An 18,677-nucleotide genomic window follows, 5' to 3' on the forward strand; every position below is an offset into this window, starting at 1 on the left:
CCATTGCAACACTCCTCATCTCTATCAAAACCAAACTACAACTGTCCAAAGGGACAAATACCCCCGCTGGGTTTTTCAGGGAAGGTACCAAATCACTACTGTTTTCTAGATGTGAGAGGTGTTCACAATTTGCTTAAACATTTAGAGTGAAAATTTATTTACTCATTATATTTTGTTTTTAATAAATGAAACTAAGGTGCAGCCTAATAAATCATCAATACTAATAATTACAGTGTTTTTTATTACATTGAAAAAATAGTTTGCAACTATCTGTCATCTTTGTGAGACATGACACTGCAAATTGATAGTTGAAAAAAAAATATTAGAATTAATTATACAAATTCAAATTGATCTTAATACCTTTATATCAAACTTATTTTAAAAATAAAAGGCTGGTTCCAGTAACTATGTATTTTTACAGACATAAATTACAATTAAGAGACTTAGACTACAGAGATCTTTCTTTCTTTCTGCCCAATTCCCTGGAGATATAGATAAGACCTGCTTGATCAGAGATGCCCTAACAGCTTCCCACACTGAACTCAATAATTAATCTTTAACTGGATGCATGTCCACTCATTACTCCCAAGGGACAAATGGATTTACACTATCTGCTGTGTAATGTAAAAACTGTTTTTAATATGTTGCGATTTTTATTTTAGTTCTAATGAGTAGTTTTAAGCTGTAGTTCACATTTTTGTACAGATGTTCTAGATTCTATGTCTCAAACCTTAGACATGAACCCAAAATGACTAAGTCAATAAAAGTGAAAAAAAAAAAAAAACCTGTAAAATGCAGAAAAATTACCAAAAAATGTCGTTCTTGAGAAGATTCTTAAAGATTTTTTTCTGTATATTTCAATGTAAAACTTGGATTCCCTATTGTGGCCTTGCCCTTCCCCCGGGGTCATGATTTGAACAATTTAGAATCTACACTACCCCAGGATGCTTCTACATAAGTCTTAGCTTTTCTGGCCTAGTGGCTCTTGAGAAGATTTTTTAAGATTTTTACTACATATTTCAATGTAAAATTTGGATTCCCTATTGTGGCCCCGCCCTATCCCCGGGGGTCATGATTTGTATAATTTAGAATCTACACTACCCCAGGATGATTCCACGTAAGTTTCAGCCTTTCTGGCCTAGTGGTTCTTGAGAAGAAGATTATTAAAGATTTTTACTACATATTTCAATGTAGAACTTTGATTCCCTATTGTGGCCCCGCCCTACCCCCCGGGGGTCAAGATTTGAACAATTTAGAATCTACACTACCCCAGGATGATTCCACGTAAGTTTAATCTTTTCTGGCCCTGTGGTTCTTGAGAAGAGTTTTAAAGATTTTTACTACATATTTTCGATTTAAAACTTGGATTCCCTATTGTGGCCCAGCCCTACCCCCGGGGGTCATGATTTGAACAATTTAAAATCTACACTACCCCAGGATGCTTCCACATAAGTTTCAGCCTTTCTGGCCCTGTGGTTTTTGAGAAGAAAATTCCTCAACAACCCCACCCAATTTTTGTCTTTTCTTGATTATCTCCCTTTTGAAGGGGACTTGACCCTTCCTTTTAACAAATTAAACTCCCCTTCACCCAAGGATGCTTTGTACCAAGTTTGGTTAAAATTGGACCTGTGGTTCTTGAGAAGAAGTTGAAAATGTGAAAAGTTTACAGGCGGACGGACGGAAGACGGACAACGGGTGATCAGAAAAGCTCACTTGAGCTTTCAGCTCACTTGAGCTAAAAATTATCCAATCATGATGAAAATATCAGGTGCACACCTTCATATGGCAAATAATAAGTGTACAAATTTTCAGACAAATCCTTGCAACAGTTTCCAGATATGATCCGGACAAATCTTGTCTACAGACAGACAGGCATGCTGATTCCAATATACCCCCCCCTAAACTTCGTTTGCGGGGGGGTATAATAAACAGAACTATGTATCTTAGTGAAGTTTACTTGTGTACCAAGTCTTCAATGAAATTAAACCTAATTTATAGGAGAATTAGCATTTTGAAAGAATTTCACAGAAATTAAAGGATTGCAAATAACATTTTAAACCTTACGGGCCATGTGGGCCTCCAACTTCACAAGTTTTACTATCCCATATTGATATTTTGGGGCCCACAATTTTCTGTTCACTTTGTATAAAACTGTAGGAGGAGTAAAGTTTTGAACAATTGTTTACATACAGACGGGCGAACAGAGACAGACACCTTACTTATGTATAAACTCTTCTGGTTTCTTACCAACAGAGCTAAAATATTTCAAAAATGCTCAGCAAGAGCATTCAGTTTTTACTAAGATCATGTCTGAAGTTGTTCAAATAACACAGGACTAATGATAGAATGCATTACCAATAATCCTCTCCACATGCATGTGTTGTTGATACAGTTCCTGAACCATTTCCTGTTGACATTCAAAATAGTCAATATCTTCTGGTGATGCTTGTTCTTTCCTAAGGCAAAAAGAATATAGTCTTCATTTATAGAGCAATTGATATTTATTTAAACATTTGTTTAAGATGATATATTGCACAAGTTCATACACACTTGCATGTTCATTTTAATTCCCACTAATTAAAAAAAAATACACACCATTCCTTGATTTCCTCTTGCTTTTTGACATAGTTGTCCAACTTCTTGAGTCCATGTACCTTTTGTTCTTTGAGAGTTTTGTAAGACTCCCATGTGTTGTGTATATGAGCCCAGTTTTTCCACTTGATCAGAAACTGTTTTTCTGTTTCCTCTGTGGCAGGGTTTACACCTTCATTTGGGTCTCCATTGTCCTGGACATTGTATATGGTTGTTTTGCTTCCAGTTGCTGAAAAGAAGCGACTTATCAACAAATTGTTCTCCAATTTTCATCAAGCTTCTAAATATGTGTACTACATGTACCGGTACCTACTAGAAATATGTCCATAGGACATGAATGCTCTGCCCAGGGTTCATTAGTAACGCAACATGAAAATTTGTATCAGTATATGAAGTTTGATGAATATATCTTGAATATTTACTTTAACTGACTTTGTTATTTCTGAGGATTTTAAGATTATTACTATATATTACTCAGGGTTGGGGTCAATTACTTTGAAATGTAATTAAAGACTTTCAAATATATTGATAATTTTGTCTATTACTTGCAATAACAATTACATTGATTTTAACAAATGTAATTAATTACTCTCAATTACTTTGAAGAATGTAATTAAATACATGTCAATTACTTTAGTTTTATTTCCAAAAATTTTGAAGAACATCTACATGAATATTTTGAAGCAGCATAATTAAATTTGGCCTTTCTTATTGCCCTGGAGAGAGTATTTATGCTGTATAAACATTATAAGGCATTTAGTTATTGAATAAACACAAACTCATGCCAACCAGTACTGGTATGCATTATGATAAAACACCTTTTTTAATATGTAACTTGAAAAATGAAGTATTTGAACTGTAATTGAAATGTAATTGAAAATTACATGACATTTTTGGAATGTATTTAAATACATTCAATTACTTGTAATTGAAAACAAACTCAATTACAAATACTTTCAATTACTTTGAAAAAATGTATTTAAATACAGTAAATTACAATTCCTTATTTCAATTACCCCAACCCTGATATTACTATGTAAAATTTTGATTTCTTATTGCCATCACATCCTTCTCCCATGGCTCATGATTTGAACAATCTTGAATCAACATTACCTAAGGATGCTTCCATTTTATTTTGACTAATGATACCAATGCTGTTCTTGAGAAGATTTAGAAAGATTTTTTCCTATATATATATATATATATTCCTATGTAAAACTTTGATCTCCTATTGTGGTCTCACCCTTCCTGATCTGAACAAACCTGAATCTACATTACCTTGGGATGCTTTCATAAAAATATGACTAATCATGGCTTTGCTGTTCTTGAGATGAAGATTTTTAAAGATTCTTTCCTATATATTATAAGGTAAAACTCTGATTGCCCACTCTGGCCCCATCCAACCCCCTGGGGTCATGATTTGTGCAAACCTAAATCTACACTATGTAATAAAACTTTCGTACAAATTTCATCTTTTCAGGCCCATTGGTTCTTGAGATGATTTTTAAATGCCATTAGATTTTCACTCCCCTTGAAAGAAGACATTGTCCTTCATTTGAACAAACTTGAATTCCTTTCACCCAAGGAGTTATGCTGAAATATTGGCCTAATTGTTCTGGAGAACACGAAAATGTGAAAAGTTTACAACATTGGCCACAACAGATGACAAATTTTGAATATAAAAGCTCACTTCAGCCTTTGGCTCATGTGAGAGTCATATGCTGACAGTATGAAAAATATTTGAGTACTTGAATATTCATCGACATACCTAGCTATAAGAACAACAATGAATTAGAACACTTAAAAATTATAATTAAGTTTTTAAACTTTTAATTTCCAAATAAAGTAAAAATCTACAAGTACAATAACACATAAATAAATAGAAATTCACTGAGAATTGTTTCCATACCTGTGGACCTCCCAATCCGATCATCCAGTACTTTTTCTATAATCTCCTTGTTATCTTCCTCTTCCTCCCCGTCCTGTTGATCCTGAGTGACCTCAATAAGGTCATCCGAATCTGTCTGGTCATCCGAATCTTCTTTATAACTAGAAACACATCAGACTAACAGTAATACTCAAATTTACAAGTCTTCCTTATATAACACAAACACACATATACAGAACAGGTTTTACCTCACCCCCCTCATGCCATACAAAACACAATAGCTATATATAAATGGATCTAAAACTAATACCCAGTAGAGCAACTAAAACTAAACTAAGCAACTTAAATTAGCTCACGAAGTAACTTCGACACCTTGCCAAAAATATATATATATATATCCATATAGCAAATATTTGTTTTTAATAATTTTTACCTACCTACTTAAAATTTTTCATATTTTATCAATTTGAAACTAAGTGGCTTATATATGTTTTTACATGTAAAGTGTGTATCCTAACTACCTTTCTTTCATTTTAAATAATTTAATTGATTTGTCCTGAAGATTTTAAGGATGTCCTGTGGATTTTGAAATTATTTGACAATTAACAGGACTCAATGTTTGGTGAATTTTTAGGCTCTTTCACCAACTCTTTGAGCTATATGACCCTGTACTTATCCAACCATGGCAATGATTTATGAGTAGACCTCTGGGTCACAAGCAACTTTGTGTCATATAATCTCCTGATTCTCCTCCAATACGACTTATTGACTTTTGGAATTTTACTTTTCAGAAACCATCAGGATTTGACACTTCTGTACTCAGTCTCTTTGTTCGAGTTGTAACACATCCTATGATCATAATCAACACTTAGGCCAAGTACAATCTACTAAAGTTATTCCATTACAAAATTATGTTATGGACAAAAATTTTATTATTCAAACCCATTGTTACAAACTCACTTGTTACAAGCAACCTTTTTCCTTATATTAAGCTTTTAATGTTTCTCTGTTTCAAAGCTCAGGCCAAGGCAAGAATTTTTACACTACAGAAAGCTCTGACCTTGTCCAAATTACCCCCCTGATAATGATCAGGACAGTTCAGTCACTAACAATCTTTGTTTAAAATATAACCTTCTAATGTTCCTCCATTTCAAAAGCTGTGGCTATAAAACTATATTTAACACTTGTGACCTAGTCCAAATGACTTAGCATGGTTGAGAAACACTGCTGGTCACAAGCTTTCTACCAGACATGAGCTTGTAAAATTTCTTAGTTCCAAAGTTATGTTCTGACAAGAAGTTTACTCATCCTACTCCTGTCATAGAGGTTTTTCTTTTTGGATTTACCTGACTTTACTTTTACTTCCTTTTCTTCTCATGATGTAATCACGCCTACAACAAACAAATCCAGGTAATACAGATCAAATAAATAGAAAAACATAACAGCCACAGAGTAATCAATGTGAATGAAAATGAAGATAATTCATCGGTACAAAAAAATCTGCATAAATCACACAATTACCTGACTTTCTTTGTTGAGGATCTGTATGAAACAACATCATTGTCATCACTTTCCGACTCATCTGAATCACTTAGATTACCAGTCGCTGAACGCCCTCGTCTCGGCGGGACTGACCTTACACCACGCCTATTTCCAGACCTAAACAGAAAATCTCAGTTTTATATAAAATTAACCGATTACATTTCATATTGGTATTTGATGCCAAAATACATGACTGATTATTTCTTTATTACTTGTACTTATCCACGCATTTGTTGACAGGATTCAAGAAAAATTTAATTCCAACTTGTTGATAAAATATAAATTCTTTTATTTCATTGTGAAAGAGATTTCTAATACAAGATAAAATGTAACACAAGAGACAGGATACTTAAAATATGTTAGTCTATACACTTTAATTGCTAAGGAAGTTTGAATTAAAAGATTAGATAGAAATAGCACAACATCACATTGCCACAATCTGCACATTAATGTGTAAAAATAAAATTAATACATCTATTAGATTAGTGGAAACTCAGTAATAATTAACCATTGTCTTTCTGCTATCATCATAAGAAAAAAATTCTCAAATATCGTGAAATGAACTATACAAGGTTTGGCTTCTATTTAAACCAACACTTTGATACCCAATATTCCCTCTCATTTTCTAAGAAAGTTTTAAATGCATGTAACTTCTGGCCTTGCCAGTCAGTCATATGACTGATCATGTGGTACCTGGACAAGGCCCTTGTAGAAGGCTTGTAATCTTCACTACTCTCATCACTGCCACTATCAGAACCTTTCCATTCCTCAGAACTGAAAAAAGTGTACACAAAGACTAATCAGGGTAAACTCAACACACAACACCCACGAGTCACTGATCGTAAAGACGGGCATAACATGCGAGATGCAATATCTAATTGAGTCAAAACATAAAACAGATCACAGTTCTCAGAATAATTATCTAATCTACTGACTAATTAATGTTGTTAATTTGAGATACTAAATAAGCATTATAAAAAAAAATGCAATTTTTTTTAAAAGTTAAAATTTAATCTATTTTTAAGATATGAATCAAGGTTTTATAATATTTAAGCATTATTCTACTTTGTATAAATGTGCTTCAAAATTAAACTAACAAGCTTGAATAAAATTCTACTTGAAGAAAAAATATCATGCATTTTGGTCATGCTTAATAATAATATAATAAATACACATACATGTACATGTATATAATACTGGTGAAAAATAATGTTCTGCAAAATGCCAAAAGTTTACAGGTCAAATGCAAGGCCTATTTAATAAAAAAAATTGAATTCAAATTTATTAACATACATGTATTTACCAACTGTATTTATTTTTGAATTAGTTTATAGTAAACTTATGTGGCTTCAATAAAAAACAAATAACATAAAGGCTAAATTTCCAACAAGCATAACATTAATAACTTGAAAGCTATGTGACATCTGGAAAAACCAGAACAATATTCAAATGAGTTACAAAACACTACCATCTAGAATAATCTTCAAAGTAAATACTGTATATTTCTAAAATTCAATACCCAAATATAATCTCTACTTTCATTTTAACACTGACCCAAGTCATTTTGTCTGTATACTTCTGGCACAAAGCTATACATGAATCAATGAATATCATTTTATAAAACAGCCTTACCCCTTTCTTTTGCCTTTCTTTTTCCTGGGTCTGTCATCCTCATCACTCTCACCCTGAAATTAAGAAGAAAATGTACGACTTATAATCACCCTGAAATACAACCTTACCCTGACCATATTTCATCTCCTTAAATGTTTAAATAAATAAATAATCACTTTGCTTACCATGGCATTGTATCGGACAGGTTCTTTTTTGGCACGCCCTGACCTTCTAAGACCCAGCAAGTCAGGGTCATCTGACATTTCACGCAAGATCTGACAATGAAAGAAATTTCCAAATCATATAAACAACATATTTATATAAACATAAGCAGGGGAGTGCAATTAGGATTGCCAAACACTACCAACACTAGTGATCTGCATAGGAGTAGCCCTTGGGCTAGTGAAAAATCAAAACTACTCCTGCAGTGCATGAAAAGTACTGCATATAATTTCGCCAATTGTCTGCTATCAAATTCTCAACCTATGAAAACATTCTGAGCAGCATGGTCCTACTGTTCGTAAATTGCCATTATCAAACATTTTTTGCAGTACTACATGATTTTTTTCTTTCTAAAAGCAATCTTTTTTTTTTCCTAATTTGAAATTCTCCATTCCTCTGTTTATGGTAACTACATCTAGATATCCCAATTAATTATTTCCTATCACTCAATCTGCTCAAAGGTGTTCTGTGCATTACAAAAAAATTTTTTTAGTGCATTTATTGATTTAATTTTTTTTCTTTAAAAAAAAGAAGATGTTTTTGGATTAGCTATCATCTGATGTCCAGGAAAAGGACAATGTATACTACATTTTAAAAATGGATTGTGAAATACTTAATTTAAATTTCTTTTTATTTTCAATGATTATTGATTAATACAAATATTCATTTCTCTTCATGAGAACTGAACTTAAAAAAAAAGAACTACAGACCCAGGTGTTTTTAAGGGAATTAAATCTCACAATTTATTTATTTTTCCCCCATTCATGTCATATTTTACATTATTAAGAATAATGGCCTCTGCTGATAAAAATGAGGTAAGTCTTAAAGAAATTGGAAACCAGAAGGAGTTGACAAGTAAAAATGTACCTTTATTACTTTTGGCCTAATGATTTTTTTTTTAATGTCACTAACACATGAGCTAGTGCTTGAAATTTTTAATTGCACATCCTGCATTAAAGAAATAATATATCTACAAGAGATAGTGTTAACAGCTTCAAGAATTTTTTCATAAATTTAAAATATTAAAACAGAATATACACAGCCTTTACATATAAAGAACACACCTGTTTGATATCATTGATGCTGGTCTTGCGTGGTCGTCCTCTTTTTGCTGACTGTGTGGTACTCTGTGTGTCTTGAGAGTCTGTATCTTCTACTCTGGACACTGTTTTATTCTGCTCCTTCACTTCAGACTTGGAGTCATCAGATTCTGATGATGAAGTGTCGGAGTTTGACCCCGACCTTGACCCTGAATCAGAGTCACTGTCATCTGAACTTGAACCACTACTAAAATATAACGAGGTAACTTTTGATGTATAAAAAAGATTTGTATTATGTCACTTCCTTAACTACTAACTATATGTTAATATGTCTTAAATGGGTAATTTTGAAAAGTGATTTCCAGCTCGTAATCTGAAGGTGCATATTTAAAGCACATGTAAGCAACGAATTAGAGTAAGACAGCATGTAATGTGTTGGAATTATAAGCTAGTGCAAAATATGGGTAGGTGGAAAAACAGCTGAGGGTAGCAAAAAATGTACTTGTAAAATTAATATGGTACCTGATGAAAGTAGTAGGTGAGGGGAAACATTCTGGTATCAGTGTATAATTTCCAAATAACAAATGTACTTCCCATGTTGTTGTCAATACCTCTTAAAGTGGTTACTTGATGGTTGAATGTTAACTGCAAAACTTATCTCTCAGCTCATTTATAGAGTTATAATTGACTACATTACCCACCTAGAATTGCCCGAGTCTGAACCTGATCCACTGACATTATTGTCTGCCTCCTTTTTGATGGAATCCTTTTTGTCTTTATTAGATGAAGCTGATTTAGGACTCTTATCATTACTTAATGGACCAAACAGAGGACTATCAAAGTCAGCAGGGTCTTCAACAGAAGCCTGGAACAGAAAAAAAAAAACAGATTATTTTTTGAAAATTTGTCCACAATTCAATTAAAAGTTGCAATCAACCATCTATATTCCTATTACAAATATCAAACTTGACTCATCACATTTTTGGGATAACAAGGAGCTCAAGTCCAAGCTTCCCTCTTATGCATGTTCACTGGATAGTGATGTCAAAATTTTAATCCAATTTTCTGAAAATGGGCCCTCTTCAAAAATTCAAAATTTTGATATTAATCACAAGTATGTTCATTAATAAAGCATACAAATAAATATCAGCATGGTCCAGAGATGTATAATATTGAATTCCTTTTAATACAAAAATACTTTTATTGAAAGTGAAATATGACTGGATATGATGAACTATAAGAGATGCTCTATTTAAAAATTTCAGTTCATGTATAAAAACACACACCAAGTAAAATATCAAAGAACAAAGAGAAATTTTATCTGCAAATATATAAATTATTACAAATAAATATTAAAATGTTTTATTACATATATCCCTCCCTTTCCCCCTTCTCAAAAATGGGCCCTCTTCAAAATATTGAAAATCTGCTTTCAATGACAAGAATAAATATCAGGAAAATCTTAGAAATAAATTTTAGAGTGGTTCAGAGATGTATAATGGTTCCTCTATAAACTCATTTATTGTTGTGGACACCACGTAGAACAGTTTATCATTTCTAAATGTGGGACTAACTGTCACTTTGTTGAAGTTTAAACACAAAACTCTGGGTCTTTTGGTATACATATAATAAAAATATAAATGAATTAAGAACATTAAAATCATTTATAGCAAATCTTAGGAATATTCTTTAATGCTACTATGCTCCATGGGCATACCCCCCCCCCCCCCCCCCCAGCTAAGTGCAATTTTTAGAAAACTGGCCCAAGTCATAAATTTTAAAATCCCTCCATTAAACCAATGATCTATATATGATAAAATAAATCATAAAAAGTATACAATAAACCATCAAGAAACCTCCAGAATTTATAACTCTTTAATCATCCGACATGTCCTAAGCTCTGATATACTGGTCAGCCATTTTGATTTTGTCATCCATTTTGTGTAAAGGTGGTCTCCCTCTTCCACAACAGATAAAAATTTAGAAAACAAATGTTACTTCTAATTAATTCAATGAAATGCAGAAGTAAGGATATGCAGCATCTGCATGAACCAGTTTATAAAATTTTAAAATTGAAAAGTGTTTCAAATTGTCATGATACAAAATTCAAAATCAACAAAAATTCCTAATGCCATTTTTCATATAGTCATAATTCATTTTAATTATTCTTATTTTTTATTTATCACATTTTTAATATTTTAGAATGCTTCATTTGTGATTACATGTAAATGTACATGATGCATCTATCTATGAAGACATTTAAGAATTTGACTTTCTACAAGCTGCAAATTACAGAGAAATAATACACTGCAAAAAGTTCAAATATTTTCCATAAATTTAATGCAATTTATTGATAAGACAGATGAAAAAATTTCCATTAAATAGAAAAACATTACTTTATCATGTTTAGTATCCACTCTTGTAAAGTGTGCACAGCTCACTTTTGGAGATTTTGACCGAAAAAAGTATTGTTGTGCACCTTATTAACATGATAAATGAAAAAAAAATGAAGACAAATGTCTCATTAAATAATGTTGAAATAGTACTTTCCACATCTAATTGCACTGGGTACCACTAATCAAGAACAATTTCTGAAAATGGGCCCTCTTAAAAAATTCATACTACTACTTCAAAATACAAATATATATTGTAGCAAATCACTTGATAGAATTTGAATGTGGTTCATAGTCGTATAATGGTTCAAATAATGCATTGAATCTTGTATGTGTTCATTGTGTGTTTGTGTAATGGCTACAGTATGTGGTGGTAAAAAGTATAAAAAAACATCAAGTTTAATCAACCACTACTAAAATGGGAAAAAGAAGCATACCAGAGTAAATTTCTTTTCAACAAAACACAAAAACAAACATTTTTCAGTAAATGCAGTAATATTTTTTACTTATTAATATGTTTCTGCAACCCCCACCTTATCTAACGATGTTCCATCCTTTATTGAAGTCATTCAGCACAGATTTCACCTCAAATTTTACGTAAAAACTTGTATCAAACTACTTATTTGCAATTAAAAACACTAAAACAAACAAAGCAACTTCCAAATGTTAGTAAACTGACAGCACAAACCAACTACTTTCAAATAATCCAAGTCAAAAGGCCTAGTCTCAAAACACCTATCAGCCATTTTGTACATAGCATCCATTTTGTTCTTCTGCAGTTACCTCCTCTTGATCAGAATATGTCTGTTTGATGAAAATCACCACAATTATTTCTTTAGCACATCATTGCAATGCTTAGAAAATAACTTTCTCCCAGAACAGTACGATTTAATATATACCCTACTATAACAAATTTGCACGCTTATTGAAAAGCATTAGAATTCAATTCTGCATTTTTCAAGTATAAAACATGATTCACATTTCCAATCAGCTGCTTCATAAAACTATATCTAACTTGTTTACACCATTGCTGAAAAGGATCTCCTCTTGTATGAGGAATCATACAGTGTTACATATAAATGTACAATAAATCACATAGCGTACAATAACGGCATTATTTTGTTGAGAGAGAGAGAAAAAAGAAAATTTCAACCGAGAAAAAAAAATGCATAAAATATTAATGTAAGAAACAAATCTTTCTTAAGATATACTAGAGGTTCCAATATATGTATGAAGAACAATAAGACCAATCTTTTATGTCCTACTGAGTATTTCCAGGGATTTTTTTTTTATCAATGATTTCCAGTTATATGTAAAAATACACAAATATAATTTGTATTGGAGAATAAACAGAAACAAGGAATTAAATCATGTTAATGGTGAGCCTTTCCCTTTCATGACATACAGCTGCAGTTAACTTCAATCTCAAAAGTGCATCATCTTTTTCTTCATGTATCAACTAATATTCTAAATGTTTTACCTACCCCTTCACTGATCTAATGGGGTGTCTAAAACCCCAAAAGGACACTAGCAATTAAATCATAAAAAATATTTATTTGGTTATCAAGAATGCTTAGTAATTTTTCCCTCATCTTATCAAGAAAAATTCCTGAAGTCCATGTATCATGTTTACAGATTATTCTTGCTTTTCAGTAAGAACTTGATGTTCACTTCCCAAATTGTTACTTGAATGCAAGCACACGCAAATCTTTTTACATTAAGCACTAGACTATTTTTCTTTATAATAAATATTCCTCTATCTTCAATTATTTAGAAACATCATTTTGCAATGAAGAGAAGTAATTTATTATCATTACAAATATGTGATTTAAAATTTACTGAAGAGAATAAACTGAGATTTTCAATTTCAAGTTCCACAAAAATTGCCCTTACCTTCAAAGATAAAGGAGACATTACAGTGAATTTGGTCACCTACTTATCATGCTTATTTTTCTTTACAAAATCATGCCTCTGCACACATATCGTTTTATGTCTCCATTCCACTCAATGAAAGTAAAAGATGAAGTGAAGGAATTTTAAAAAAAGTAACATTTACCTCCCTTTTTTGAATAAAGCAACATAAATTCAATAAATAGAAACTGTATTACTAACAGATATTTTTTTGGAAAGATGTCTTACTTTGTATTAATTTAACCATTTGATTTCAAATGAATGGGTATATAGAATTAAATTATTTCACATAAAAATTTTAAGAAATATTCTTATATAGGAAATTTTTTTTTAATGACGTCTATATTTTTTTCTGAACTTAAATTTCATTCAAAATATATTTGACCATTTTCAAATCTAATGAAGATCACAGAAAATGATTTTAAACATTCAGCTTTATTAAAATTGTGTTTTTAAAGATCAGATTAGATTATAAAGATTAGAGTATAAAAAAGGAGAGAAAAATTGTTTGCATTTTCAATTTAAACATAATCTTTTAGAATTTAGTTCGTTGAAGTTTGGTACTTTCAAGAGTTTTAATTAACAGATGCACAAATTTATAATTGTATGAAATGCAAGTACCATACATATAAAATGTAAACGCACAGTTTCTTCCCTTGACTTGAGGATGCCTTTAATAAATCACAGTAACCTCAAAATAGTATTAATCTCATCAAAATGATTTTTCATCTCGGAATCAATGCATTTTTATCAGTACAGAAGTCATCACATTGTCGCTATCACTACATTTCGAGATCTGTCAGGAACGAGTAGAACGAGACAATTAACAAAAACCATCATCTTGATTGCTAAATGCATGCTCTTTTACCAAAAAAATCATTTGCATCTGATATCAAGAAAAACATTCATAGATATAAGCTGCATCATCAAGTCACAATGCTGCCTCAGCTAAGCTCTTTTAATAACAGTTAAGATAAACCTTGAATATTATTGAAAAATCATTCCTTTTACCACTTCTACACATATCTATTAATATTTTCATATTGTATCAATCCTGTTTAATCCCAGTTACCCTTTCCAAAGATAACTAAACCAGAAAAAGTATGGTTTTCACAACTGTGCATGTTGCTTACAGCATCAGGGTTAACAATACCCAAAAATGAGCATAATTACTACAAAAGTAATCTAAATAGAGCAAATATATACACAAGATTGCAATGATTTTTGAATTAGATTCACTATGATAATGAGTTTCTTTAAATAACAGTGAAGGCATTACATGTGCTGATAGCAATAATTTTACCATTTCTCTGAAAAAATCTAAGTCCACATGCATGGTAATTTTTCTAAAATGGGTCCCACTTAAATTCATTTCTATTGAAGGTCAAATCAAAGTCATAATTCCAAAGACCATAAATCAAGACAAAATAGACATGTTCAACAGTTATTATGTGCCAATTTTGCAAATTTGCATTCAAAAATGGTAAATTTGACTATAAATTTATCAACAAACCCTTCCAAAATGCAGGTATTTTTTAACATGTTTTTCGTGACAGTCTTAAAAATAATGCTTAATTTGTGAATAAACAACCTTGATACACTAAAATAAAGGATATACATCATTATATGTGAATAAAAACATGCAATATTTCCAAACCAAGGTTAAAACACACCAGCCTTTCATGAATTCTCAATTTTTCAAGATGGCGTCCAGTGTGCACAACGTAGCAAAACTCACTTTCTGGAACATGTACTGCCATTTTCTTAACTTTTCCTGTAAAATTAATGGAAATAAACATCCTCGATAAAGAAAATAATAAATTGTTGTCACAAACCTTGCTCATACTGAATGTTGCATTGTCCGTGTCATGGCTTCGCGTACGGATTGCACTGCGGTAAAATCGAACATAAATTCCTTTCTAATCACGTGTCATGCTCACGTCATGAGTGTTCCTAAAATGCAAAAAACAGAAAAATAAACACTTTACAAATATAGTCCAAAATCTGGTGGAAAATAACCCCTTTTGAAGGTAAATTACGAACCTTTATGCAAGCAATTGTTGTCCAACTTCTTTCCCACTTTTCCAAGCGAAGACGTGCAGATATCACGGAACCGCGAAGGAAAACATGCTTGAATGTTTATAAAAACTTGCACAAATAAATTCAATTCATTCAGAACACAAAATTACGTTTGTTTTACCGTTTTGGTCTTCATTGTTTACATTTTTTCTTTATCACAACCACCTCAGACGATAATCAACAAATATGGCTGCTGACGAGTTATTCCACGCAATGCAATCTGGGTAATGATATGCTAATGAAAATTTCGCAAGGTGTGACGACTTAGTTTCGATTCTGTTATTTAAGTATTTTCATAATAAAGTTGTTATAGGAATGGTATGCTATATGTAAACTAATTTCAGTATTGGAAAAAAAATTGTTCAATGAATTATTGTATAGTTGGTGTTATTGCACGGTATCTTACAACGGGTTCAGTAGTGTAGTGGTTATCACGTTCGCCTCACACGCGAAAGGTCCTGGGTTCGACCCCCAGCTGAACCAATTTTTTTTCCCCATTGCTTCCATCCCATAGACAGCTGAGCTAATGACTACACATTGAAAGTAACGCAATGGGTATATAAGCATATACTGCAGAGGCGTAGTCACAAACTTAAAAGTGGGGGGAGGGGCTCAAATCCAAGAAAGATCTAAAATGTGTAATATTTTACCAAAATTCCTTGACAAAAGAAAAAAAAAAGGTCATAAGACGTTATTATTGAGGGGGCACAATGATATAGTAGCTATGTTTTCTATCTATCTATCTATCTCTCTCTATATAATGTATATATATAATTAACATATAATTATCGGAGGGCTGCACGCATAAAGTATATTACATTACTATTACTTCAAGACAAATGCTTACTCAGTTGTTGCTGGAAATAAAATAAATTTGCCATAAAATGAGGTTTACTATAATTTCAACATAGCTGTGATTTTGTTCTACATTAAGTGGGGGGCACAGACATACTGTTAGTATATAGGTCCCTGCTTTTCATTACAACTCTACTGTGTTCCTTATTACTTTATCAAGATAATGAGGATTCACTATATACAGGGAAATTTTTCACCCCCATTTTATTTTAGCCCCTTTCACCCTTGTTGCATTAAGTGGGTGAATTTAAAACAGGTCAAATTAATGTGAAGAAGACAGTTTTATCTCTTTAACTCAACTGTATTTGGGCAAATTTGAAATGGGGCAAAATTGTTTACAAGTGTGAAAATAACCAGAAGGAAAAATAACCCTGCATATACATTAATCCTGATTAGTGCTCTCCCAGCTTTTGTACTCTCAGTAGAGTACTAGACATGTAATGACTTGCATGCATATACTAGGTCCATAATGTGAGTAGTTTTCAAATATAATTATTTCATTTCTGCATTTTCAAAATTTCTTCATCTATTTTGAAGACAAAGATGTCTTTTCAAATGGATCGACTTAATTCAGGAATTTAGTGTTGATTTTTAGAAATAGATAATGATTTGAAAAATGGTTTCAGATGCTTTCTCTTTATCAGATTGCCCAAATAAAGCTGATAATTCAAAGAATTCCATAGAAAATGTGACAAAACAACAAAAAAAGTTTGTGTTGTCTTAGCTAATAACTTCAATTGACTAATGTCTTGGTGTATAAAAAAAAGATGACAGGCACAGATCCAGGAATTTTTTTCCTGGGGGTGGGGGGTGGGGGGGGGGGGGGTGGGGGCATCCCAGTCAAAAAAAAAATTCTAACCCAAAAATATCTTGACAAGCAAAAAAAAAAAAAAATAAATTCCCTTCCCAAATATATTAAACTCAGAAAATTTCTTGACAAGAAAAAAAAAGAAGTAAAATCCATTTCCCAAACATGAAAAACACCTACTTCGTGGTGGTGATGGTGGGGTCCATGTTTTCTACGGGGGGGGGGGGGGGGGGGGGTCCAAAGCCAAAGTCATTTTTTATTTGCTTCAGTATATACTTTTAAATACTCTGCAAATTCCAAGGGGGGGGGGTTCCCCCCTCACCCCACCTCTCCAGATCCGTGCATGGATGAAAATATTCAAAGATAGAATGCAGAGAGTATAATGACTGCTACATGTCGGCGTGTCCAGTAGCTAAGTATTCCTTTGTAAAACTTTGATCACCCAAAATGGCCACACCCTATCCCCATGGGTCATGATTTAGACAAACTTAAATCTACACTATCCCAGAAAGATTTCACACAAGTTTCATCTTTTCTGGCCCAGTGGTTCTTGAGAAGAAGTTTAAATTACCCCACTCAATTTTCACTATGTCTCAATTTCCTCTTGGAAGAGGGCCGTTGCCCTTCATATGAATAAACTTGAATCTCCTTCACCAAGGATTTGTGCCAAGTTTGGTTGAAATTGGCCAAGTGGTTCTGGAGAAGAAGATGAAAATGTGAAAAGTTTACAAGGATGAAAACGACAGATAACGGACCAATTTCGATCAGAAAAGCTCACTTAAGCCTTCGACTCAAGAGAGGTAAAAAGGATTGTCACAAGGAATATGGATGTTAAATATGAAAGCACTAGCACCAACTATTCAAAAGTTATGGCCTGAAGGTTAAATTTTTCAAAAGTAGATCAAAAGTTATGACCAAGGTTAAAGTTCTGTTAAAGTTTTTCAAAAGAAGGTCAAACGCCAATGTCAAGAAATCAAAAAGAAAGAATCTTGTCATAAGGAATACACATATGAAATTTGAAAGCCCTAGCACCAACCATTCAAAAGTTAGGAGCAAGGTTATAGTTTTTGTGTACAGACTGACAGCTAGACAGATGAGGTACCAGAATCAAATCTTTGATCATGGAGGCATAACAAACCCAAAATCTTTACTCCTTGACACCTGTACATGAACTTAAACTAGGTACTGTATAGGTCAGTCTTATGCTAAGCTGTACATATTAAGTTAAATATCTGCAGTTTTCTTCTCTTACAGTTAGATATTAAGTGTGGGAAATAGGCAGATTTTACTTAGTTAGTTACGATCTGCTGTTACTCAAGCAATACTCTGATTGAACCTGAGTCAAACATTTAATAAATCAACCTAGGGAGTAAATTAAACACGGAATCAGGAATTCAAAATTCTGAAAAATTTCACCCAACTAGATTAGTAAACTTGCAATATTGACACAAAGAAGTGTGTTTTCAGAAAGTCATATATGTTATAAGGTAAACTCTTATAAGGACTGCTTCAGAAACACGCTATATACTGTAAAAATAAGTAAAATAACACTTTAAAAAAACTAAATATTTATTCAATACATGTAACGGTGTAGAAAAAAAGAATGAAAACAAAAAAAAGTTACAAAATCACATATTATCTGAGAATTAAAACATAGATGTATTGGAAAAAACACTGCATTTTATTATAGCATTTGCATTTACCAAAGGTGGATCCAGCACCGGCACGCCAGGCGT

The 18,677-nt window shown here is 32.3% G+C and overlaps 1 protein-coding gene and 1 non-coding gene across 2 annotated transcripts in view; one reads left to right on the plus strand and one right to left on the minus strand.

Annotated features, from left to right (window-relative positions):
- The window catches only part of LOC133181781 (chromodomain-helicase-DNA-binding protein 1-like), a 30,154-nt gene extending 14,671 nt beyond the window's left edge, over positions 1-15,483 (minus strand). Inside the window, exons 1-11 of the mRNA XM_061316371.1 lie at positions 15,400-15,483; positions 9,597-9,760; positions 8,920-9,139; positions 7,819-7,908; positions 7,655-7,707; positions 6,716-6,796; positions 6,002-6,139; positions 5,827-5,871; positions 4,502-4,641; positions 2,596-2,821; positions 2,356-2,456 (exon numbers count right to left, since the gene is read on the minus strand). Of these exons, the coding sequence (XP_061172355.1) occupies positions 2,356-2,456; positions 2,596-2,821; positions 4,502-4,641; positions 5,827-5,871; positions 6,002-6,139; positions 6,716-6,796; positions 7,655-7,707; positions 7,819-7,908; positions 8,920-9,139; positions 9,597-9,760; positions 15,400-15,414 (1,273 nt within the window). The 5' untranslated portion in view covers positions 15,415-15,483. The remainder of the gene's footprint in view (positions 1-2,355; positions 2,457-2,595; positions 2,822-4,501; positions 4,642-5,826; positions 5,872-6,001; positions 6,140-6,715; positions 6,797-7,654; positions 7,708-7,818; positions 7,909-8,919; positions 9,140-9,596; positions 9,761-15,399) is intronic.
- Positions 15,484-15,688: 205 nt separating this feature from the next.
- Trnav-cac (transfer RNA valine (anticodon CAC)) lies at positions 15,689-15,761 on the plus strand. Its single transcript has one exon. It is a non-coding gene; the product is annotated as a tRNA-Val (tRNA).
- The last annotated feature ends 2,916 nt before the right edge of the window (positions 15,762-18,677 follow it).

Source organism: Saccostrea echinata, unplaced genomic scaffold, assembly GCF_033153115.1.
Source record: "Saccostrea echinata isolate AGI-Se365-2 ecotype Australia unplaced genomic scaffold, CSIRO_AGI_Sech_v1 ptg000009l, whole genome shotgun sequence".
NCBI lineage: Eukaryota > Metazoa > Mollusca > Bivalvia > Ostreida > Ostreidae > Saccostrea > Saccostrea echinata.